The 26153-nt window shown below is 41.5% G+C and overlaps 1 protein-coding gene across 3 annotated transcripts; it reads right to left on the minus strand.

The window, feature by feature from the left end:
- Positions 1–392: 392 nt before the first annotated feature.
- On the minus strand, positions 393–25394 carry ENTPD3 (ectonucleoside triphosphate diphosphohydrolase 3). 3 transcript variants are annotated; one of them, XM_055803924.1, is made up of 11 exons: positions 25089–25394; positions 24358–24408; positions 21087–21207; positions 15740–15857; positions 12028–12178; positions 11099–11258; positions 8837–9067; positions 8132–8404; positions 7925–8035; positions 7305–7442; positions 393–4294 (listed from the first exon to the last, which is right to left on the minus strand). In XM_055803924.1, exons 3-11 carry the CDS (start codon positions 21204–21206, stop codon positions 4061–4063), a joined length of 1536 nt encoding a protein of 511 aa, XP_055659899.1. In that variant the 5' UTR covers position 21207; positions 24358–24408; positions 25089–25394; the 3' UTR covers positions 393–4060. The 3 variants fall into 3 exon arrangements, with proteins under 3 accessions (XP_055659899.1, XP_005242311.1, XP_055659898.1); XM_005242254.3 differs by lacking the exon at positions 25089–25394 and adding an exon at positions 24611–24809; XM_055803923.1 differs by lacking the exon at positions 25089–25394 and having other exon boundaries at positions 24358–24809.
- Between the last annotated feature and the right edge of the window lie 759 nt (positions 25395–26153).

Genomic DNA, 26153 nt, shown 5'->3' on the forward strand with positions numbered 1-26153 from the left:
TTTTCTCCCACGAATACACTTTTGAAAACATACAGTCAGCCTGCAGAAATGTTGCTGAGCAGGAAACTAGATACTACCTTCCTCTTACTACACAGAAACACTCATAAATTAAGTATAGGTGAGCACTTTTTGCAATACACAGTCTTCATTGCCATCCAAGTGAACATACATTGTTCCTGAAACAGTAATTGAATTTAAAAACTGAATAAAACTTCCCTTATTGGGGTATGATTGACTATCATGCTCAGTGTTGTTTACTTTTCTGTCCTCTTCACTCATCTTATCAATGCTGAATTATGCCACAGAGTACGGCTTACTGCTTTCTTCGGCCATGTTTGCATATGGTTTATAGTTTGTCACTTTTGCCTGCCCCCCCCACCCCCCCAAAAAAAATACCCGTATGCATTTCATTTCTCTTTCTTATGGGCAATTAATTTATTGCTGCTTCTCTTTTTAAGGTGGGGTTTCTTCTAACTTGGAACTGCTGCTGCTCTTCAGCTGCTAAGTTTTCAGATCTACATTATGATGGTGAACTTAAAAGAAGCCCTAGCAAGTGTCCCTGAATGAAATGTTAATAGCATCTACAAGTTGTTTGTGTGTATGTATGTAACACACACACACAAAATAAATCAGAAGAGTAACTTGGTTTTAACCACGAGGGTTACCTTGCTGAGAATATGGATTCTGGAGACAATGAGCACTGTTCACTCCAGAACTTCAGTTGTGCAGTTTGCAAATTTCTGTTGTCCAAAGCATTTCAGACAAGTTATTCTTATTAGAGGGATAGCAGATCTCTATCAGGATGAAAATAGTGGTTTAGGGGAAGAAAACCCAACACAAAGTAAAAAGTACACTTGCTTAGCTTTTCACAATTTTATTAATCTTCATAAGCAGGCAGTAAAGAGTATAAAAAAATAAATAATCTATAGTTTGCACACATTCCCAAATGCTGTTAACAACACTGGCTCTCCAGAGATCTTAACATTACACCCACTGATCTGGTTCCGACTTGAACTTGGTGGAGGATTTAGCGGTGGTTACTGAAGCCATAACCATCCCCATTGCCTCACCTCCCCTTCAGAAGCGCCCACTACAGCCAAGGGTAGCCAAGCTGGCTGCATGTCCGAGCCATGTTTGTTTACTGGAACACTGAACTGCAGCCACGGTGCTAGCCTGGAAGAAGCTGTATGCTATGGCAGTGCAGCTGCCTGGCTGGAAGTTCAATAGCTTTCAGCTTGCTCAGCTGAAGCTGACAGCAGAGATAAGACCAAGCAGGTGGGTATCCTGGTGATAGGGGAGGGAGATTATATACATAGGGAGAAGAGGGAACTACTGAAAAAGGAAAACAGAAGGTGATTCATGGAGGGAAGGCATTCTTTGAACAGGTACTGGCTCTATCCAAGTCCATCTGGAAGTCCAAATGATTTTTGAACAAATTTACTTTCTTTAGCTGCCAACTCTAAGGAGACTAGCATCCAAGCATTCCATTTGTGCAAACCCACATCTGAATGGCCCTGCCATTCACAAACAAAGGAAAGCAAGGGTTTTGTGAGGCAAGTAAATATTCCAGAATACCATTTCCCACATAAATTTGGCAACTGAAGAGAATATTTTAATGCTTTCATCCAACTGCCTTTTTTTTCCTTACCCTTAATGCAGTTCCAGATACCCACACAAAAGACAGAAGCTTTATCTCATGCCAACCTCTGTAATGTCCATGCATTATGAAGTAAATTTTATCAGATGTCACTTGGGTGCTACACAGCACTTCATCATCGTTTAATACCTTCTGCCTTGATAATGCTACTCCAGTAAGACTGACAGGACATAGTAATATACCAACAGAGAAGAAACAAAGCCCTCACTGCTGATCCTCTTGAAAAATCACTAGCTTTCCCCCCACACACACACATTTAAAAAGATATTTCTTTCCCTTCAAATCACCTATCAGCCTTTGAAAAGCAGAAGAAAATAAAACTCCAACCCCACAATCAAACCTGAAAGTAAGAAGGTGACATAGAAACAAAAGACATAAATTGAAAATGTTATTCATGGATAAAAATACTGGCCATTGTTCTTCTATCTCATAACCTAATCAATACATGGAATAGATGAAGTTGAGATAAAAACACATTATGTGCCATTGGGATTCATAACTCAATGTTAGCTTGACTTCTCAGTGTATGCATCAACAAGCAGATCTCTTAGATGCAACACATGTGCAGAAACCACTACTCACATGGCCTCACAGACTTTAGCGCTTGTTAGCAGTGGGGGTTGAATATGGTGATCTCCCTTTTCGTTTTTACTTTCTCACACTGAAAAGCTCCATGCATGAAATTGATAACCATCCCTTCAGAGAGGAAAGATGCAAGCAAGGGATACAGAAGGAAGGAATCCTGAGAAGACAGAGAGGGAGGAACATACAAAAAAGTGTTCAGTGGCAGCTATTTGTAGGATGTTTGGGGAGATATGGAGCTCCACGTAGGTAATCTGGGCGAGAGGAGATGGTAGAAGGGGAGAAGTGAAGCAGAGATGCTCTTTTCTTCTCTTGCAGCCCTAAAGAGTACAGCGATCCCTTCTTTCTGCTAACTCTAAGGCTCTTCAGATATATCCCCTTGCAGCTTCGCAGACCATGTTATGGTGGAATTAACAGAAACAGTGTACAAAGGGAAGAAGAGATGGCAGATGATGGGGCAGGAGGCTTTTTCAAAGGTTATTTCAGAAGCCAGGTGAAGACCACTAAAACCATACAAAAGACAGGCAGGTAAAAGGGGTGGGCACTGACCATGAAGAACTCCAAGCAGCAGGTAAAACTGCAGTCTTACAATTTAAGGGAATGAGAGGTTTGGTGAAGAATGCCTGGGATTTCAAGGCTGTAATCTCTCTGCAGCAGGAAGGCAGCAGCACTTCCAGGACAGCTCTGGAGATAATGTGTTTAACAGAAGCATCTGCTAGGTAGGTCCCAGTGCTGTTGAAGGAACACTGAGGTCAGGACAGTGGAAAGGCCAATCAAGGCACCACAGCCATGACTGCAGCTCCAGCAATGTGTTCCCCAATCCCCTACAGAACAGGTGTTCTGCTGGCCTGCAGCCTGGCTCCTATTCCTCTTGGCCTTGAATGAAGACCTTAATAAGTTAATGCTTCAGAAGGTCCTAGGTCTGAGACTTTATCCAGACAGTTAAAATAATGTATGTACATGACAAGTCAGCACTGACTGCAACCACCTGAGATGAGCAGTATGTGGGGAATACAGGTCAGTGCTTGAGAACCTACAAAAAGTATTTATGTGAAAGTTAGAGAAAAGGACACTGAAAACTCTAGTGGCTTCTGGAGGTAGCTGTGATTTAGGTTCAGTTACTAAAGCATGAAAGCATTTTGTTCCATCTTCAAAGCAAATCTTATGTACCATAGTAGAGGCATCCAGAGATCTCCATGATACCAGAAAATACAGCTGTGTTTTAAGACAAGCTTGAAAGTCCTGTCAGGTGTTGGCAGTTTATTACACCTTTATGTAGTGGGGATCAAACAGTTTGGAACAGCAGTAAAACCAGTTCTATCCCAGCTGTTTCTTTCAGTTCCCGTCATTAGCCAGTGCTTGTTCCAGTTTCAGTAATTAGATTATTTGAGGGCTTTTAGTGTCAGCACTGCACACAAGAATAGCTATCATGTTCCTGCCTCCCACAATTCCTATTGACTTGTTTAATTTTATCTTAAACAACTGTCACCGTGATCTAATGCATCAGCACTTAAGTTTATCCGTTAGTTAACGAACAAAAAAAAAAATACATACCTGACAGGAAAAGGCTGTTAATCCCTTATCAAGCAAAGTGATGTATCTGCCAATGCTTTCTCTGCCACACACTGGACAAATCAGTTTTACAGCAACAATTGCCAAAATATTTCAAAAGCACTCCACCATACCACAGATTCCTTTGTGTCCCTTCCCTGTTTACGCTTCTGGTCCTGAAGTCTTCTTGATTTCGCCCTCCATTTTTCAAAAATAAAGTCCTACTTAATAGCACTATAAAATTCTTGGTTTGTCTTCAGTAAAGTTCATTCATTGTGGAATAAATACATGTTCAACATGACAGATATGCTTCCGATTACGTGACACAATACACAAGTAAACAAGGAAGAGAAGACACAACAGTGCCGTAGCTGTGAGGAAGACGAGGAGCCCAGCAAACAAAGGAGGTTTCAGAGGTAATTGAATCAGCTTGCCTTCTGCTGGAATCATGTTCGTGAGGCTTAACATGTAACCAAGTGACCACGCTATACTGCTGTTACCAACCTGAAATAAAGACAGAAGAGTCCTATTCCCGTGGACTTTTCAAAGAACAGAGGTTCCAAAAGCTCAACTGCTGATGCTGACAACCACCTTTTTAAGTTAGCAAGGAGAACACTTTTGTGGAGTATACAAAGAAGATACAGAATTATTTTAAATTACCCGTTTTTTGTAGTTGCAGAGGATGCTAATAAAATTGGTCACTGGGCTAAAGAAATGAGACACAGGTATTAGATGGATGGATACAAGGACTGTCATACAGATGAGACACACAGTTAGGGGATTTTCAGTGCAAAAACCATGCTTTAAAAAGTCAACACTACTGTGCTAATTCCTAGAATTAGCCCCTCATCTCAGCCGAATTCTAGGACGTTATTTAGTTCAAGCAAACAAAAAAACCCCACAAAGAGTCCCACTGACATGGACAAAGGAGGCCAGGGTAAAGTCCCCAGAGCAGGAACTCTATCACAAACCAGCACTAGGCTTCTCCATTTAAAAAATAAGCATAAGTGGAAAACTACTTTGGAACAGGTGAAACAAAAGCAAGGGGGGTAGGTTTGTATTTGCTCCATGGTCCTGCTTTACAGTCTTTCCCCACTTCTAACATGAGCAACACAGTTTATCAATTTTCCACTGTCTTTTTCATTAAACCATCATCCTGCCACTTGATAAGCACAGGATCGAAGGGTGAAGGTAGAGTGTCCCTTGCCATCCTCCCAGACGCCCAGGCACCAATACTGGTTTGCCTATTTATATAAAACATAAGTACACATCACTGCCTCCTACAAATCAAATGACAACTTAAAAAAAACCAACAACCTATTGTTAAACAGCATGCAAAAATATGGGAGGTAAGCATTTCAAGATAAATTGTTGGAACTCATTAAACAAGAGCTAGCCTAGAGGGCTAGCTGCAAGATACATATTTGGTTTACACTCTAGCATAGGTTGCTTTCTTTTTCAAAGGGCCCGCACCACCTTCAGATCACTCCAGGTAGGTCGTCTAGGGTATACAACAGGACAAACAAAGCTGAAGTTGCATTGTCCTACAACCAGCCATCCCTCCCAAACTCATTTGGCTTTCCATCTTTATTACAGGTCATCTCACCCTGCAACAGCAGAGATGAGTTTGCCTGAATGGCTGCCCCTAAAGTGGTTTGTTTAAAATTTGCAAAAGCAAATTTTGGAAACCAGCCTCTTTGGTTATTCTTGTATAAAAAGCATCATGATGAAGTTGAGGGATAAACTTTAACAAATTATTCAATGTCTTTAATGAACAGTTTCAAGCAGTCACCTACTGGTTGTAGGAGATCACAAGAGCTTACAATATTTGGTCCTTTTTGTAGTTGCACATATCCCAATACCTTTTGTTTAACTGATAAAAAGCAAGCTACAGCAACAGGAACTGGAACATGACAGATGAACAAAGGGGTAAGATGGATCAAGGTGTTTTTTCATTGCTAAGCAATGGCAAAAACTCTCAATATGAAATTTAGAACTTTTGCAAATCATCTAGCTCTAGATCTCACCCAGATCTTAGCATTGGGTTAAGGTTTTTTTTCATTGGTTATGTTCTTTAATTAAAAGGAAATATAGTAAAAACCCCTATATTTTTGCATAGGCAAAAACCCCCACCATCTACTCTTGGAAAACCTGTGTTGTTATCTCTGGGGTAGCTTAGTTGATCAGTCAACATTTAATTAGGGGCAGATCTAATTAAAAGAATGTAGTTTTTCCTTTTGGAGTTTCATGATTACTGTAGTACAAAATCGAGGTAACAAAGTTGTTCATTTCAATTAATTCTTTTGCATTTTTATTTTGCTCACTATTTTTATAGTTTTGGCTAAATAGAGAAAAATATTGCTTGTTTTTGGCTGCTCCCATCTGCTGGGGACAATACAAGATATTTAAATATCAAGACAAATCCACCCGCACCAGGTCCAGATTAAGATCCCAAAGTAAGATCTACACTGATTTCCTGGCAGAAGGACTAAATTCTGGATGCTCCTCCAGAGCTGCTAATGGTTGTCCACCAGAGGACAAAATAAGGCAAAAAAAATCCTACTTGATATTGCACCAGTAACAGATATGACTGCTCAGAAAACATTGCTTGTAATTTCTTATGCACAGCTTGCCAGCATAGCCTGCATTTAAGAATACTCCATAAAGATCTACAACCTATTCTCTTGTTGGTTTTGCATGCAAGTGCTGAAGCATTTCCAAACTGTACAATGATTAAGAGTCAGTCTGGGACAAAGTTTTAGAATAAGGCTCTGTACAGTAGCAGAGAGGAAAGGATGGAGTCAGAGTGTGCTGTGGGGACCACAGTTCTTCATGTCACAGTTCGGCTTCTATAGCGGCCATGCCTTCTGATTTGGAAGCAAAGATTTCTTAGCAGTAGCTTTAGAATGGATATAAGGTTTGTTCCAAGTACTCCGTTCTTTATCAGAAAAACTGAGGTCAGGGGAGAGAGAAATGCAGCTATTAAACATTGTAAGCTTTCTCTCTCTGCCAACTGAAAGCCAGTATCCCAATACAGATTCTTATTCCAGAGAACTTGATTACGGCACAGATGGATATGCCAGCTGAGGATGAAAACTCTCCTATTTGCTTCATCACCACTTGCTCACTACAGACCAACTCTCCTACTTCCACCAAGGCTCTGCCAGCAGACAGAAAAGCAGTTCTCCAGCTCAGCAGGGTTCAGGCAGATCACTGCCTAGAGCAAGCCACCACTTCAACAAACTGGGGCAAGGTTTAAAACACTATTAATTTGATCCTTTCTTAAAGCTCCTTAAAAGAATCTAGGCAGCATCTCCAAATAATGCTGCAACCCCTGGAAACAGGCTGAAATTGCTACTGAAGCTTAAACAGTGTCTGACTTACACCAAACATTTGACAATCACTTACAAAGGCTGTTTACCATCACTGTATTTTTGTAGAATGCTGCATCTCCCATCTCCTTCTAAACTTCTTTGGATTAAAATAACAGTAAGAGAAAATGATTATTACTTACCTCCTTTTGAAAACGTATCTGTGGCCAAGTTTCTGTATCAAAGTTGTAACCGTGTACAAGCAAGTAATAAATGAAATGGGCTGAAAAACAGTAGGATCTAGCATATACTTCTTCAAATTTAGGCAACATAAACTGGAGCTGAAAGCAAAAGCATTTTTTAAAACATGTATATTATAAAAACCCAAAGCATTTGCCTCTCATAACTAGAGAAAACTTTGAATTCTAATTAGAATTTATTAGCATTTTTCAGAAACACAAAGTGAAGTTGTGGATAACTAGATACAGACATTTAGTAAAAGAAGGACCCTGACAGCTTATGTGGAAAAAACTGAAAATAAACATAAAACTGCACATAAAAGATGGAGATGTTATGGTTCCTAAATTTTCCACATCACCTTTACAGCATGGTTAAAACAGTGAAATGAAATTTAAAAACCTAGTCCAAGTTTCAGGCATGCTATAAATACTACATGGTTTGATGTACAGTGGGAAAATAAATGTTAAGGTTGATAGAGACCTTCTGGATACTTGTCCAGTCCATATTCTTGTCACATCTCCCTTTTACAGATAAAAAAGGGGGGGAAAACCAAACAAAAAAACCAACCCAAAACCCCACTTACCTGTGCCCAGCTCTGTGAACAGAAAAACCACATACTTGAATTGAAGTCAGCTAGGGAAAAATGCCCAGATAAATTCAAAGCATTAATTGTATAGTAGAATCCTGAGAAAGCCTATAGAAAGGAGTAGATGACAAGCCTGTTACTTTCAGAACTACAGAAATGAAAAGCAAACAAGCTCAGAAAGAAATGCTGTGTTTGCAAACCTACCACAAAATTCCCTTTAACTTTTGGCTGATGCATTCCATCAAATGGACAGTCTTCTCTGTCTCTGCAAGCAGTGAAGTTAAACAATAAAGAAACCATCTCCTGGCACAGACCTGGATCTCCTGTTCCACGAAATTTCACAAGCTGGTTTGGGTAATAATTTGCTGGTCTCAGAGACTGTGTACAAAGGCTGCTAGAGAAGTACTTCATCGTTAATGCAGTATTATAATTCAGAGGGTAACATGGGTTATCCACATTAGAACTGTTGTTTGATTTCTGGAAAAACAAACAAACAAAAACCCCAGTCAATGAAGGCTACTCAAAAGCAAGAAAGACCTAATTTGACATTAACTATGAGAATCTTTTTAAACCACGTATGCATGTATTTTCATTCTCTTCTCTATCATGATCAATACAACATCGCTGATCATTAAAATGCATAGAAACTCCTTCCTCCAAAATTCATTGGCAAGATCAGCAAAACACAGGACTAGCTGGGCCTTTTTGTCAAATGGTACAAAACTCTCACCAATTTTTAACAAAGATCTTTGTATGAAACCTAAGCGCATTTGTCCACAACTAAGCACAAAAGAGCTCTTACTCTAGCCTCCAAACTCCACCAAAGGAAGGCAAACACAAGCCTGAGAACCTGCTCGGACAACTACTGAACACCTGCAAGAGCAACATAGCAAAGGATTTTAAACAGACCTGGAACAGCAACACTAAAAGCCTTTTCTCAGCTTCATCTCTCCCATAGCACTGGAAGCTATGAGTGTAGACATTGTAGTTGTAACCATACAACTTCACTTGCAAGGTGCTGTTGAAATTCTTCTGAGAGTCCTCTGGGATAAATGAAATTTGAGTGGAAGCTCCTCCAAGATCCAGTGCACCCATAGTCTCTTTTCTGTAAGGATGGACCCATGTCCTCCAAAGATTTCTCTACATGTAAAAATAAAAGCAAGGCTAATTAGAAATACCATCTGCTTGTTGTTCCTTCAAGGTTTTCTACTCTTTACTTAACTTTTTGAGATTTTCCCCCGTCTTTGTCCTCCACACTTAACAAAAAAATCTTTATCTCTAAGGAAAACATGCAAATGCTTTTTTACATATGAGGGATATACATTCAAAGAGTGAAATGATCTTTAAAGATGGAAAAAGGAATGCAACGTAGCTTTCAACTCAGAGGACAGCACAATGATCAAAGCACAGGACTAGCCAGATCAAGTATCTGTACTAAGTCCAGATACCCATGAGATCTTGAACAACTCTGGATGGAAACAGCATGAGTTGCTTGTTTCAAGGCAAGACGAATTATTAAAGGAACAGAATATTAAGAGATCACACAGGAAGAGATCGTGAAAATAGAAACCCAGAAAAGTCAAATGAAAGCTCATCAAAGTCAAAAGAACAAGGACCCCTAATCTGCACATTTCCTTCACTGAAGCTGCAGGGGCAATAAATCTGATCCATTCAGCTGGCATTTCTCCCTATTACCAAAAACATCCCCTAAATTCTGTATTTTATCTACACAGTCCCAGTGCAGACTATAGATTTTGTGTGATTATCTATCTCAATATTTACTATTATTTACTGAGCATGATATGAATGTATAAATAAGAAGGGGACAAACTTTATGGGGTAACAAATACACTCCCAAGAAAATTCTACAGTGAAAGATTCCCATTAACAGCCCCTAGCAGAACTTGACTCCTAGCCTATTGTCACAAGAACGGTAAAAATTTCTCTCTCCTACTAGTGATATTCCACACAAGTTTTCACAAAACTCACTATACTAAACTGGCTTCACAACATCTTGCAGTCCCTTCAGTAGTCCTTATGAATCTGCCATATGCAATTTGATGTTTGGATTATTAAAATTCATGTGGTAGAAGATTGACAGCACCCTGAAGTTCATGACATCATTTTTGTTGCCTGCAATGAGAAAAGCTTTTCCAGAACGTGTGATTTCAATACTGTTTTTCTTAACTCTGCAAGAGTCAACATATTCACTGCAAGTTATCACTCAAGACCACCAACCACTAATTCCTGCTTTTTAATTGCCATGATCTACCAGGAACTGTCCAACAGGACAGCTAACAATACTCAGGGGTTTGGCTGAAAGCAAGACTATCTGGAAGAAGTGCAGGTAATGCTAAAGGAGTACACTGCTGCCACGAATACAGATGAGCACTTGATGATCATCTTGTACAGCTTTTACTGGGACTGAAATGATGCTGAATATCTTTATATAAAAAGGGACCTTCCAACACATTTGATTCCCTCTCTGCTATGAGGCTCCTGCCTGACCCTATTCTGAGTTCAACGACAGCAGAAGTATCTTTGTATTGCTATCACTTTGCCTGGACAAGACAGTATCACAGATCACTGCTCATAGCCTGCAGCTTCTCAGCAGTATTGGAATGAACTGTATGCGAGTGATTTCTGGTTCAGCTGAGGCATATTTGGCCACATCAACTTAACCACCTTCACAGTTTCAAACAGTCTTGTCTGCTTAAAACAAGTGAGCCAACACTGCCAAATAATTTGTTGACACCTAAGCTGTGCAGATCCTTCACCAGTAATGCTGCAGGGACAGCAACCACCTGAGGAATGCACAGAAAAGTAGAACATCTTAGTTGGCACCACTGTCAAGACAATATCTGTCACACTTCACATAGCAATGCATTTAAAAGCAACGCAACTTCTGCTTCTAGGTAAGGCATCTGATGTTATTTAGGGAAGAGTCTGTTTTGTGGGTTAACAATTTTACCTTTGCCATATCACATTCCTGTAACATCATATTCTTTGATTTGTGTTTGCTTTGTTCTATTACTGCCACAGAAAGACCCTGTTATATATTTCAGTGCAAAATGGAAGTTATAGCTATGTTTTTAACAGGCATGTCCTCTCAAACATCTCATTTATAAGAGAGAAACAGCAAGAAGAAAAGCATGCAGTTTTTCCACACACCTCTAAGAAATTGCCCATTAAATAGTTGGCTGTTATCCATCCATACAGCCCTTCCTCTGGCCCAGTTATGATTTGTGCACCCCTAAATTCAAAAGGTTGTGTTCTGAAGTAGTTTTGAATGCTTGCAAGGACTTCATTGGCTGCCGTTTCATTTTGCAACCTAAGCAATTCACAAAACATGAGACACTGAGCATCTGGAAAGGCAATTTCATGTTTATTGTTCACTGACTAGCAATTCAAGAAAACTCCTACAATCACCTAATTAGAAAAAACAGACATTGTTTCCCTAAAGGAGAAGCCTATGATAGGGAACAACCAAGTATCCAGCATAATTTCAGCAAGCAACTCCCCCACTACGTACAAGGTTCATTCTTTATCGTACAGGTCCATTGGTGTTTTGTTTCTTATATAAATTCTTTTTAGTGAACTGAGTGCTGATATGACAGCTTCTGGTTAAAACAGTCCTGGAGCCTTTCTTCCCACTCCGTTTAGCAACGGACCAAATATAAAAAGCCAGTTTGTGCCAGGGCTAAAGCCACAGACAGGCCCCAAAAGCCACATTACACCACATTCACACTCAGAAAACTTTGCAGTGTCTAGCTTTAACCTGCCTTTGCTGCCCACGGGTATGCACAAACATTATCTGTTTATGTAACACTGAATTTTAAGACAGATATGGAAAGGAAAATTAAACTCTTGCCTTCTCCAGAATAAAGCAAGCATTTTTTTCAATATGGCATAACAGGATTTTTATACAGCCCTGCTTCTCCTATCAAAAAAGCTAATTAAATTAAATTGGCTGGGCTCCATTTCCTTTTGAGACAGCCAATTTCCAATAGATAAAAATGCATCCAATACATTTTTCAAATTCTGTTTTCACAGACTTCTGTGTTAGTACACATACAGAGAAGTTCAAGTTTCTGCCATACCTCAGTAGTCTCATGCCAGCTGTAGCCCCCAGATAAACAGAAGTATTTTTATGCAGATGAACTGGTATTCTCTCCTTGACTTTATTCAGACAGTCATCAAAGGGTTTGGCAAGAGCTCCAGGGTTACTCTCATAGCTGGATATACCAGGACCTAAAAGAGAACAAGTAAATTGATTTCATTCTGCTTTGCCAACTACAAATTAGCCCAATTAACAAACAGGTGTCAAGAGAAAGAGATTCCCTCTTCCCTCCTGTAATTGCAAACAAGGATAGGATGGTTGAAAACTGAGTGCTTAAGGAATAAACAGTGTAGCAACTGTCTCAGCTGTGTGAGACAAGAGAAGATACTTGCAAACTGCTCGCCTGTGTTTCTGTATGTACACATACACACCCATAGTACCATACCTAGCGTAGATATACAGTGTAACCATATAACAACACAATGACAGCAGTGCTATAATTGATGAGGAAAACAGGTTTACTTATAGCAGACACTGTAGGAAATAGTATGTCTAACGGATGCAAAATTTCTCCAATCTGCTCAAGTACAGAAAATCCCTACTTCCACAACCTATGACAAAAATTTCCTAATCTGGTTTGCCACAACTGTCATTGACACCATGGCACCTCTACAGCTCACTGCTCTTGACTGAAAATAGAATAAAGAAGCTCCGCAAGGCATTGCTGGTGAAATTTCAAGATGCACACAAACGGCTCTTGAATTCATAGAGGTCCAAGTCTAGGCTGGTACATGAACTACCAAGTGTTTCACAGCTTTCCAATTTCCAAAGCCTCCAAATAACAGGAATGAAAATTATGCCATGTTGCATAAGGCATAACTATTTGAATAATTAACATCAAACCCTTTCTTCCCTTGCTTAACACTCCAAGGACCAGCAGGACCTCAACTTGTTCAGGCTCAACTTGGGTGTGCATAAAAATTTTCCTTACTAAATTCCCTAGCTAAGGAAGTTGCACAGGGATCCAGGCATTCCTACAAAGCCACTGTCCCACAGAGAAATCTGCCAGAACTCCACCTAGTTCTCCTGTAACAGCCATCTCTCTCACAACCCGATCCCAAGTTAAGCAAAAGGTGAACCACACATGTTCAGCCACACTGCATTAATAAAAGCAGAAGAAAAAATATGTAAGACTTTACAGACTCTACACTCTACCACTCCCTTTTTCACAGTATGAACTTAAACATTACCATGTCATCATTAGATGTTCACAGCCCTGGTTTGGACTAAGACTTTCTAGAAGTCTTAAATCTAGCATAGCCAGGCCTGGAGCTGAAAGGAAAGCTGTTACCAGAGGAAAATGGCAGCAACTGCTGTTTTATATCCCCAGCAGCTGCTGTTGCCTCACACTCCTTTGGTGGCAGCAACCTCCATCTCCCAGTGTTCACAGAGAGCAGGTCACAAGGAAGTGATCATTTTGTCCTGGACAACGGCCTGCTTTGCCAATGCTTAGAGCCTGACCAGGACAGATTAACTGCAATATACAGAAAGGATTTTGAACTGGGGCTGGCTTCCACACACAGGGGCAGCGGTACCTAATAAAGGCAGAAATGAAATCATAAAACCACCATGGAACTTACAGAGTAATTGGTCATTTGACTTTCAAGTTCAGTAAGTATGTGAAGGTCTGCCTCCCAGTATGCCCACAACCACCCCCTAATTTAAGTGCTTAAGGTTATGGTTAGAGGGTCCCTAAAGAAATATGGACAGATGTGTTCGCCGCTGCCCCCCACATAGCTTAGTTGGGGACCTCTTCCATAGGCTTTCCGTCCCCTCCAGTGCAGAGTCACCCGAGACTGGAGCAGTGAACCCTTGCAATTTTGGATGCTGGAGGATGAGGAGTACTTTGGTTGACCATGGTTAAGGCCCCTCTGGACCTGAACACTTCACAGCAATTCAGATTCCTCCATTTTGCAATTTATTGTATTCTCCAGAGGTAAAACAAGATCTAAACCAATTAAATTCATAAAGTACTTCTGTGTCATTTTTTGAGCAGAATAATGCAATTTCTCTGTGCATTTTTCTCACACCAGAATTCTTAAAGGCAACATTCCTGATGAGTCAAGACATGAGCTAGCACAGCGTATCTCCCACCCTGGCAGGCTGGCTGCCATTCCTGCAGTCTTCAAGGACATACCATCAAGCACATGATAGTGCATTACTTCTGTGCACATTACACTTGCTTTTCTTTCCCTGTTCTAAAACTGGTAAGAATGTCCATACATATATTTAACGCTGAAGATAGAAATGTTGGTGCTGTTAAGAAAGCATTGCCTTTTACTCATCTCCTAGTTACTCATGGATCTCTATGGCTACATCTCCAGCATCTATTTCCTGACACAAAGAGCGATGCAGGATTTTGCATGATCATGACTAACGAAGAAGGAAAGAGAAAAATTTGCTTTGAACACCACAGTCATTACCAGAGATCAACAAAACTTGTGCTGAGACTTCCTGAGTTGCCCCACCTTCTCCTCTTACCTAACTTGCACACACAAACCAGTACACTAAACAAAGCAGTACTGCTGATGTCAGTATCTTAGAGGATAATCTAAAGCTCATTTAATTCAGCATAGCAGAATTTAGGAAGTTTGGCTTCCTGCAGAAATCCCTTATGGATTAGCTACTGTTTAATAATGTGGATTTCTCTCCCCTGCCTGGCCACCTGTCTTCATAAGACGTGTGGAATTTTGGTATCTTTGAAAGCTTAGTCAAATGTCACTGGAGTTGACTAAGAGATTCAAAAGCTGTTATAAAGGAGCAAAACAAGCTATTAGAACATATACTTAACCATACCAAAGTGTGAACAAAAGTCAGTCTAGTCTAGCATCCTCCCTCTGGGAGGAAGCAATGAAAAACCTCAGACTAAAACAAGGCAGGCAGCCAGTAGTACTTGTTGTGGAACACCTTCCAGCAGGGCACAACTGCAGGTCTTCCTGAGCCAAAGGCCAGACCTGCATATTTGATACAACTGTGACATCCTGCCAGAAACAGTTCTGCAATTCCGGTATTTTACTTGATAGTTTTATTAGATGCTTCCTAGTTCTGCAGCATGGAGAAGCTCCTCCTGTTCACCTTCTGCATGCCTTTAATAATTTCCCATTGTTTGCCTCCCTCCAAGTAATTACAGAACAATTCCAGATGAACTGCATAAACCTTGTTTCTCTAGGAAACCTGACTCAAAACAGCAGAGTGGGGTTTTTATAAACATCACTCAGATTTCTGGAAAATATGAACCAATTTGTCAAACTCCTATAGCATAGCTGACACCCATTTTTTCCCCTGTCAAAATGAATAGCCAACACCTAACAAGGGCTCAATCCTCACTTTTCTAAACAATCTTTTATTTCAAGCTATTTTAAAATATATTTTATAGTTTCCTTTTAAAAGAAATTATTTCAGTGCACAAGGACTAAACATTTACAGGGCCTGATTTTCTGTAGATTGAATTCTATCTGCACCAATAATACACTGCAATGGAGTAAATCAAGTTTAGCTACAATTTCCTCTCTCCATTGCAGATTTGAGCACCCTGCTGTATCAGTAGGGCTGACACTGACAGATACAGACAGAGTCTTAACAGTTCTTGTTCCCCAGCACTGAAAAGGGAACACAACCAAAAAAAGCAGTCTTAAGTTTCCAGATAACCTCTTCTTGGAGACTAGAAAGAAGAAACTTCCATCTGAGCTTACCTTTCACACTGCATTTGAAGGTTTGGCTTACAACTCCTGTGTCATTTTCTTTTTCTGCTGGCCATTCATAGACGTAGACTGTAGTCCGAGAGGATCCAGCATCAAGGACTATTCCATACTGGGGAGAAAAAAAAATAAGACATTAGATCAAGAAACAAACAGTGACAGCTTAAAGGCCCATATGCAGCTGTACTTCTTTGCACCATCAAACACTTTAGGAAATGTATGCACAGCATATTAACAAGAAAGATTAATTCTAGTGTTAGGCACTTAGGCATGAGACCAACAGCCAAGCACAGAATGAATCTGGCTGCAAAACAAAGAACATATGACATATCCTCAATAATTAATTCAGTGGGGATGGAGAATGCTCATCTTTCAGCATCAGGTTCAAAATCCACAATGACACACAGATAACACTGTGTTAGGGCCTGATTTTGCAGAAAGTTCATTTCCCACTATCCCAGCTACACTCCCTGGACACTGAAGGGTTTGATGCCTAAGCACAGGCTTTAGATTCAAGGATGCACAAGGGATCCATAAAGCTATGAGCAAAGAGGTAAAGTACATAATAGTCCACAGTGAGAATGATGTGACAAGTCTGGTTCTTTTCTAATTGCCCCATAAACCTCTCCCTTTCAGTGGTTTAGGCAGTCCACCTGAGAGTTTGCCACTGAAAACAGGCTGTGCCAGCGTGTGAGGCAACAAAGAGGGAAAGAGAATCAATATTACTACATGTTTATTTATGAAGTAAAAGAGAAACACTTACGTGACTTGCCCCAGGTCACTTTGTCTGTGGGATTAAAGCACAGGTTTATCCATCCCATTCTACTACTCTACCAAATCAGTCATCCCCCCTTTCCCATCTTTTATGGCAGCAGACAACAGTAGCAACTGAAGGCAAACTGCATAAAGGGAAGAAAACTACAATTCTGCTTAACGGCTTTATGATCCCTGAAAGGACGTTTAGCTGCCCCCCTCTTCCAAAGTGATCTAATCGGTAGGAATCACACAGTGTAGGGTTCATTTCTCTGTCAACCTTTTTTCTTTTAAAAAAGACAGATGCCCAGGAGCCTGACAATACTGAAAAATGAGGGCATCCATCTGGCTGCAAAGCAGTAAGTGCCCTTGCAGCAGGCCAAGAAATTTCATCCCACTCCCTCCCTGGGGAGCTTCAAGTCTGACCAATAAAGATCAGTTCTTCAGGTGGCAAACCATTCAGCTTCCACACCTCATTAGTTCCCAGCTTCCACTGTAATTCTGCAGACCCCTGGCCCTCAAAGAACTACCAGCAATACCAGTCTAGTCTGTTTCCTAGAGGACTGCTAGATAATGAAAATTCCATTTATACTTACCCAGATTATATTTACTCTGATAACCAAAAGGTGAAAGGCTTCCCAGATACTATCAAACCACTATGTCATCAGGTTCCATTCAAGTAACTACTTGAGCAAAGATACTTTGAGTATATTTCCCCCTCCTTGAAAGAGAGATGAGCACTCTAGTTACACATAATACAGTAATGGTTAATCTGCTCAATAGCTATTAATTAAATCTGGTCTCAGTCAGCCTGAAGTGCCACCCATAAGCTTTTAACTTAGCTACTCTTTGAGCTAACTATCATGTTCAAGTAGAGCTGATACATAAATTAAGTATTGTTACCTCAGCTAACCATGGGGCTTTTTGACCTACTTCCATCCTCCTCTGAATTTCCCAGCTTCCTTCCTGAAAGTAATAGATTTCCATCCCAAAGAGTAGTGGTACACTTATCTGAACCAATGTGTGACTAACAATTTTACTTTCTTCCTCCTCCTCCTCTTTTTCCTACACAGCCTCTTGTTTGCTTTCAAAGAGATGTTTTTGAAAACTTAAGGGTGACTCTGGAAGCTCCTCAGAACTTGGGTGAGGTCACGCTGTGTAACTGGCCCATGCAGCCTCATGAAGTGGTGGTGATCGGTGAGAAGTATACCAGGTGTTAAGACTAAGATTAATCTTTAAAAAGAAATTAGGGAAGATGTAGCATTTTAAGAGGGTGAAAGAATTCTACATGCCTTGTCTCAGCTTGCTGCCTAAGACAAACTGGTTGAATTAAAATTCTCTGGTGACATTACATTTCTGTGGAAGTTGCAAGTCAGATCACCTTTGGCTGCCTTTTAAGGACAAGCAGTGCCTCCCTGCTTTCAAATGCACTGCATGGGACTGGAGCACAGGCAACCCCTTATCCTGGGCTAGCAGCTATTAAAGAACAGAACAACTTTTTCTGCTTCCTTTCCCCTCTATTTCAACTTTCCCTCTGAGGATTACTATGTCTCTATTCAAACACTAATGGAGAAAGATAAAGGCCTGGGAATTCCCCAATATCCAAGAACTTCACCATCTAGTCAATGGACTAGATTAGTCAGACAAGACAGGGAGACAACATTAACCCTGAAAAGCTTCACAGTTCTGGTTTCTAAGGGAAATGGGAACAGGGAGGAAGAACAAAGTGACTTAAAAGAAAATGCTTATTTTTGGGTTTACTCATGCCCAATGTATCTCCAACACAGAGGTGACCATGCTGCCTACAGCATGAAATAAATGTGACACTTCACTTCTTGGGTCTGGCAGAATGACTACTGTACGCACTTATCAGAAGCTGAATAAAAACCAAGGTAACAATAAATCACTTTGTGTCTCTAAAGGCGCACTCACCTTTTTTTTTGGCTGCAGCTGGGCTGACTAAAGAGACAACTACCCCTTCCCCTATCAACTGTCCTTCCCTTGCAAGAGGGTACTCCTTGCTCACACAGCTACCTGTGTGAGTGACAACTACCTATACTATTTCAGAGACAGTTTCATGCTATTCACTCAACCAATCTGGTTGTGGCCCAAACAGGTAAGGAATATTCATATGAATGGCTTTGCAAGTACATCCTGAAGAGTAATAATCCCAACGGGGAAGCAAGAACAAGCCCCAGGATTAATCACCTTTTCAGACTGAATACCATTCCCATAGAAGGATGTACAAATGCACAAACCCTTAAAGCAGGCACTGTTATGATGGCTGAATCCGCCTTCCAATCACTTTGGAAAACTGCCACAGGAAGCTAATAAGCTAAACCAGTGAAAGGGAAAATCGAGGCCACAAAAGTGGGATCTATGCTAGAAGCACACTTCAGTTCAGCTACATAGGTTTGAACTACTTCTAATGAAGTATAACATCCACAAACAAAGCAAAACACTTCCTAAGAGCCAAAAGAGGTATGCAAAATTTAGGTGTAGAAAACTGTACCACCTGGAAAGACAAATTAAAGAAACACAATAACCAAGGGAGGGCTTTTTCTCTTCAGGTCTCACAAAGTATCAGCAGACAAACACAAATTTCTTTGACTAGCATTGTTTACAATTCTGGACTTCTTCACAAACTATGTTATTAAGGATGTTTGCACTCTCTTTGTCACTCTTCTGACTTCACAGTGTATGCCAATGAGTCGAGTTCTTTCAGGGACTCAGCCTCATGCACATGGGCAGGTCCTTCCTTCACAAATCACTGGCTTAATCTTCAGATAATCCAACCACCAAGGAACCAAAATATTTAATTTTGCAGCAACATTTTAAAACATCAATGGTGTAGCAGATAATTTATCTCTTGTGCCACAGAGGAGTGAACTTGGACACTCTCAACATGTATCCTGGAAATTGGCTATTATGCCACACATAACACAGACTCTAGTTGTCCTTCAGTAGCTGTTTTGGTTTCATGGAGAAGAGCCAGAAGAAGGCGGCGGCAGCCATTTACAAAGAGTAAGTCTGTTTTCACTATGTTATTGCCATATTTAATTTTAATCAACTGCTAATTTCAGGACACTGCCATTTCCAGGCTCCATCATATCAACTGGAGAGTTTCACACTGGCATACCGAGGTCCTCTCTCTGCTCCTGAATAATTACTTCTTGTGAGTGCTAATCATTTACTAAGGACTCAGCATCTCAGGAATCAAACATAGGGTCCTCCGTATCAGCTGGGATTTTCTGCATTGGCAGGCTTACAGCCCCAAAAGAATTCCAAAGCCAAGGCACCTAGCAAAGGAACCGCCAGTCTATCCTCCAGAATAAGCCATGAAGCCATTGTGATACAGGAAAGCATATCTTCCCACCTAAACTAGGTCCAGATAGTCAAGGTGGGTCTGATGTTTGCTCAAAGAGTAAGGTAGACAATTTTATCGTTCTGAATGTGAAAATTAATTAATGACAAACAGAAGTGATAGGTAGGCTTTAGAGAGTGGCTTCAGCATTACACATCAGCCTAGTCTTGCCTTGCAGGAAGTAAGGCTGTTGCAAGCAGAGATTTGGGGCACAACGGGGAGTAAACTTGAGGCACTATGTCACCATAACAGATCCCAGCACACACATCCTGCCATACCACGAATACACATAAAACTGGTATAAGAATACAGTTTTATCCTATTGTCTGGCTCATACACCACCAAACAATTCAGACAAAGCCAAAGGTGCTTATAATCCCATGAAGTGTAATGAGACATTAGCCTATCGCTATCAGTATGTGAACTATCCAGTTAGACACATAGGCAGACGGAAAGGTAGAAAGGACTTCAAAGAAGGATCTGATGAGGTTTATATGCTTGTAGCTATTGTGGGGAAAAACAGAGAACTCAAAATGCCAGACTGCACAGCTTCTCTAGAAGGCTAATTTCTACAGCTTTGCCCTCAGTTGTGTACATCTCTCATTGAAGAATCTGCACACATATTCCAGCAGCACAAGGCAAAGCCTGAATTCCAGAGTACTTCAGTTTGTCTTTCCCAGTTTGCTGTGCCCCTCCTCATGAAGCTACTTTGCTTCTGTTAATATCCAGCAAGTACCAATGTGTGGAAAATCATGAAGTGCACTCTCACAGCCCAAATGCTTTTGATACACAGAGGCAGTCTGCAAAGATTTCAGCATAAACTTCCTAGCTGTACCTGGGGGCAGAATTTAAACGCTGGCTATTTCCCAGCGTTTTTATATTTTAAAATTTATTCCAATTATAAAGTATATTTTAAAATTACTTCCAATCTCTAGAAAAAATAAAAAATCAGTGGCATATTCTCCTTGTCTGGCCTTTCAGTCTTGACATTGCATGACAGGCATTGGACAGGGAGTCAAGGAGTGCTTCTCCTGCTTTGCCAGTGACTGTCGTCTAGACCAATCCTCTTTTCTCTCAGTTTCAGTTTTCCCATGACAAAGTTGTGACTAAACTTTATGGCTGTAAGCTCATTTGAATCACCCCATAAAAATTAGTTTAGAAAGGAACATTATTAAATATCAGTTCAAAACATTGTTCTCCTTCCTTAGGTATTCTAAGACTTACCTTAAGCCCTGGGGAAAGGATCTGTTGCCGATTTATCTGAATCACTGCAATAGCAATGACAAGAACTATGCTTAGAAGAAGGAACACTTGGGCAATAACACTTGGGGTTCTGGTCAGCATCCTGAAACAACAAAAAGGGAGACACTTAAATAATGTTATAGGATTCAGTGATTCAGGGTCTGAAGCCCTGAATCAGTTGAGAATCCTCATAAAATCTGATTTTGTCAACTAGATTACACTACATGGAAATTCTGTGTTCTTGTCAAGAACTGCTGGGTCTTTTGCTAGCCCTTTTTATTGTCTAGAAGGGGTGTGTCTATATTGTCATGCTAATAATGCCAGATTTCACCCTCAGGTGCTAGTCTGCTCATTTCCCCCAGTGCCTACATGTAGACACATGCTCACCATCTCCCACTGCCTCAGGAGATGAGAGTACTGGGCAGGCTGAGGCTAGTGCACACTCAACGATCCCATGTACGCCTACAACTAGACACAACCACAGCCATGTACACACAATGCTGGCAGCTGCAGAGCAGAGTTGGATACTTCTGCCAGAGACACAAGGTTGGTGTCTATAATAGATACAGGCTGCTTCAGTAAGAAACAAAGGAGGTTTTAAAAATGTTAAAGTAGTCATCCTTCTTCTAGCTGCTGATGTGCTCATGAAGTATGTTTGTGTGTGTGTGCATATTAATACAGAGCCTATTACTCTGCACTACATATAAAACATAAAATACACAGTTTAACTCACAGATTCTGTGATGAAAAGTTACTCTAAGTAGATCAACATGTAGTTACATTAAGCAAACCCAAAGGTGACATGAAACATGCATATTGACTATAAGGCTGTTTCTATGTTCATATCCTCTAGAAAGGCTTTCTAGGACTCAAAAGTGGCTTAGGTTTCCTGTAATTTCTTTTCATCCTTTATTTTTGCATGTCCCTGGCCAGACAACTCTTCACCCCAAAAAGCTTTTCAGTACCTCCAAGTACTGACAACCCCCATGTTAAAAATTCTTATGCTCCACAGGGCTTGAGGACAAAAGAGGTGGCTGGTGGGAGATGGCAAGCTTAGAAATGTCAGAGGAACACAAAAGGAGAACTTTCCTGACTTTCCATTTTCAGAAACCAGTTGTGTTGGCAGAGAAATATCAAGTTAGCCTGGCATGTTCTATCCTGACTCCCATCTCCTAATTCTTCCATACTGATGGTGGAGTATATCAGTGGCTCTTCAGGGCTGCCCTGCTGTTTCAGCAATTGCCAGTGCCAATCTGTACTGAGGACAGGAGCTAAAAAGGTAGTCTACAGTTCACAGCCACAGTGCACTGGGTCAGCCCCATTGTACCTGCAACTAACTCATGGTCTTCTCCTTAGCTCCAACCAGAGCCAGAGGGCTGAGGGACAAGTCAGAATAAATGCTTCACACAATTTCCATATTCTAAACCCCATGGGTTCTTCACCCTGTTTACTTGCGGTCCAACATCTGTGTTCATATTCAAAAGAGAAGCAAGTTATTTGATTTGCTCTGGGACTAGCTTCACTCTGAGTGTTGCCCGCTGCTGCTGCTTTCCTTCCTTGTCTTCTGATTTCTGCTGTGAAATCTCAGATTGGCTTTCAGAAACTTTTCATTTCAGCCTGACACATCTCACTTCCAGAACGTCATTTTTTACACTCATTAACCCCCTTCTCTAAATCCAAAGAGGCTCATACGGTTTTAAAACATATGGTTAAAAAACAAGGTTTACTGCCAATCTGCTCTTCCAATACTTTCTTTTCTTGGCTTCGTAATAGCTTTATCTTAATCATCAGCCAGTTTTAACAGAAAATTAACCAGCCACATTGATGATTTATTTACTGCTGTCCATTGCTTTACTATCGTGAGGCATTCAAACATCATGTACACATTGCATAAATGACAGAATGAAATCTTATTTTTACTGTTAGAAAATAAGTTAACACTTAAGATGAATTCTCACTGTAACCTGTGGATGACGTCAGGGCATGCTAATTAGAAACATTTAAACAGATCGATTCATTTTTGAAGACACAGCAGACTTTAACTATAAATTTATGAATAACCATCTGGATAAAATACTTGTCTTTAGAGGGAGAAAAGATCTTTTTCTTCAGCTTTCAACTGTCCATGGAGTTATCTATAACTGTAAAGTGACTGAAGGAGAACTATCTTCTTGCAAACTAATATATACCAGTCACTCCTGGATCAAAGCACTGATGTTCAGCGCTGGAAAAAATAAGTCATTATCAAAGGAAAAAACTCAGGGCAAATGACTCTTTGAAAAACTAAAGCATTACTAAAGGGCAAAGCAATTACCACTATTATACTATTAACACTGAAGAACATCCATGATGACTGCTGAAGTATTTTCTGCTGCATCCATTTGTAAAGGGGAAATCGAAATCTTGGTTTGTTGAATTTCTTACATGCTTCCTGGGTACTGGGATTTGTCTTCATCAGAGATTATTTCTCTTTTTAAAATATTTTTTGAAAGGGAGCATATTAGGTAAGGGAACACCTCTTAAGATGAATACTCCTCATACAACCTTATCCCACTGGCAATCAGAACAATTTAATCAGAGAATGATCTCTAAATCCTGATTTAAGCAATAGCCTCTGTGTCAGAAGGACACCTTACACGCCATGCCCACTTGAAGTTGTCACACAGTTGACATCTTTGCTATCTGGATTGTGCAAGATGCTGCAGGATTTCATATAACTAGATCAGAAGCACGGGGTCATATTTACTTTTAGCTACACTCAACTGTCTCACAGACATATCAGGCAATACAATCATACTTGTCTGTTCAAGAAAGTCTGTAGAGATACCAGAGAAGAGTTCATTCACTCCACAGTTTAAACAGAATTGTAATGCAAGTAACTCTTGCTAACATTGGACACTTGTTGGCAAAAAGCCAAATAAAAGATTTTAATGAATTATCAAAAAGCAGTTGCATTCCATTATTAAAATGTCATCCTGAAGCGAGAAACAGCATAAATACATATTTTCCACACCCAACTAAGTACACTGGGCCACACAGGAGCATATTAGAAGGATCACTTTCTACATCTTACTTCAAGCAAAAAGAACTGCTACCTGCAAAGGCAAATGGACTAAACTTCTTCATGCCACCAACATTTTGAGTTTAACTAGGTTAAATACACATTTGTATAAATGACAGTGCATATCATATGCTGGAAATCCTTTTTCCAAGTTACTTGAAACATCAAACCCCACTTTTTTGAGGTACTGACCTGCTTGTTCATAGGGTGGGTAAGCAAGCACCATAAATATCTTTCTTCACACTATAACCGGAGAGATAAAAAAACCAGTAGCATTTATTTGAGGCGTGGTCTACAGGTAAATGTTTTTCAACAGCCGAAAAAAAAATTCAAAACGCCAAAAACCTCAACACCCACAGCATTTCAAAACTCACAGTGAAAACCTGTGAGGAGGTATCACAGGCCTTCCTTCGGAGGAGAAATCAAGTAAAAACAGCACGCTGACCCAACATTAGCAGCTGAACTTAGCTTTCCCTCAGCCCACCGTCGTCCCGGGTGAGAAAGCTTCACACAACGATTGTGACTTGCGAGAAAGCACAAAGTTCTCCCCCCGAAAAAAACGTGGAGAGACAGAGACACGCTGCCCCCCGCCGCCCGCGGAGGGATAGAGTGAGGCTCCCCCCCGCCGCCTCACCTCAGCGGGGCGGCCGCTGGGCGGGAAACCGCCCCTCAGCCTGGCCCTCCCCGACCCGGGATCCCCGGCCCCCGCCCGCCTCTCCCGCATCCCGACCCGCCTGCGCCAGCCGCGGCTGCCCCGTCCGTCGCGGGCTGAGGAGAACGGGCACCGGGGGCACCCGGGCAGCGGGGAGGCGGCGGCTGCCGGACCCCCTCGCACCCAGGGGGCTTGCGGAGTCACTCGCTGGTGGCTCGCCCTCTACTCCCTTATTTCCAAATAGGTTTAAAGGGAAAAAAACCAAACACACTTGCAGGTAGAAACTCCGGATGAATCGATTCAAGGCGAGGAGGATGATCTGCGGCGAGTCGGCGTATCTGGAGCGTTACTGCACCCAGAGCCGTGGCGGCGAGCCGCAGGGGTGCGGAGCGAGGCTGTGCCTAGCGGGGAGCGCCGCCGCCGGGCGAGAAGAGCCCGGGAAGGGGGGCCCGGGGTGCGGCCCATTCCTGTCAGCCTGGCTCATGCCCTGCCGCTGTTGGACCGGCTCCAACGGGGGGGCAGCCCGTGCCGTGCCGAGGCCGACCGGTCGCCTGCCGAAACTCACTGCCGCAGCACGGCCGTGCCGCCCGCCCCGGAGCCCCGAGCACGGCCGTGCCGCCCCACCCCACCCCCGGAGCCCCGAGCACGGCCGTGCCGGCCCCCGCCCCAGCTGCTCCTCTTTGCGGCAACGCAGCCCTGGCGCTGGCGGCAGCTGATGCGGCAGGGTGTCGCTGGCTGTCCCTAACGCACATTCCTCACTCCCCTCCCAAAGCAAAGACACAAAAAGGGTTGCGTCTAGAGATGACACTGTGGGTGGCAGAATGGTAAGTCCTTGCCTCTTCTGAAAGGATCAAGTGCCTTCCCAGGAGGGCTTTCCTCGGCCCTCGGAAATTAGGAGCCCCCAGGTCTCAGGGCTACCTTTCCATTCAGGTTCAGGCATACTGGCACTACTTTTTCTGGAGTTTTGCTGCCATTTTCCCAGCCTTCGCCAAGCCTGTAGCATACCTCTCCTCCCCATCATTTCCTTTGCTGCACCACCTGTTTCTTCTCCCCTTCCAAGCATCCTTGGTTGAATGTATTCAGTGTAGCTAACTGCATTGATTTGTTTTGCTCAGAATCTGCCCCAGGTGTCCATTTAAAAATGACAAATGAGCTGGACTGCTGACAGATCCAAGAAAAAGAAGTATTGCTTTTGCTGCCATTGAGCATGAGTATGTGGAGTTAAAAGACGATTGATACTGGCAGGTTCATACATGAATACCAGTTGCAATGATCAATTAGCAAATCTCTAGAAACAAAAATATTACAGACATGAATAAAGTGTTTGTTACAGATG

This window comes from Falco peregrinus, chromosome 5 (genome assembly GCF_023634155.1).
Source record: "Falco peregrinus isolate bFalPer1 chromosome 5, bFalPer1.pri, whole genome shotgun sequence".
Classification (NCBI taxonomy): Eukaryota; Metazoa; Chordata; class Aves; order Falconiformes; family Falconidae; genus Falco; species Falco peregrinus.

Coding starts and splice junctions, on each gene's coding strand:
- ENTPD3 (XM_055803924.1), bottom strand. CDS start 21,206: ATGCTGACCAGAACCCCAAGTGTTATTGCCCAAGTGTTCCTTCTTCTA. Junction 8,036..8,131: donor AAGTTAAAGGGAATTTTGTG/GTAGGTTTGCAA, acceptor TCCTTTCTATAG/GCTTTCTCAGGATTCTACTA. Junction 7,443..7,924: donor GTTCACAGAGCTGGGCACAG/GTAAGTGGGGTT, acceptor TTTTGCTTTCAG/CTCCAGTTTATGTTGCCTAA.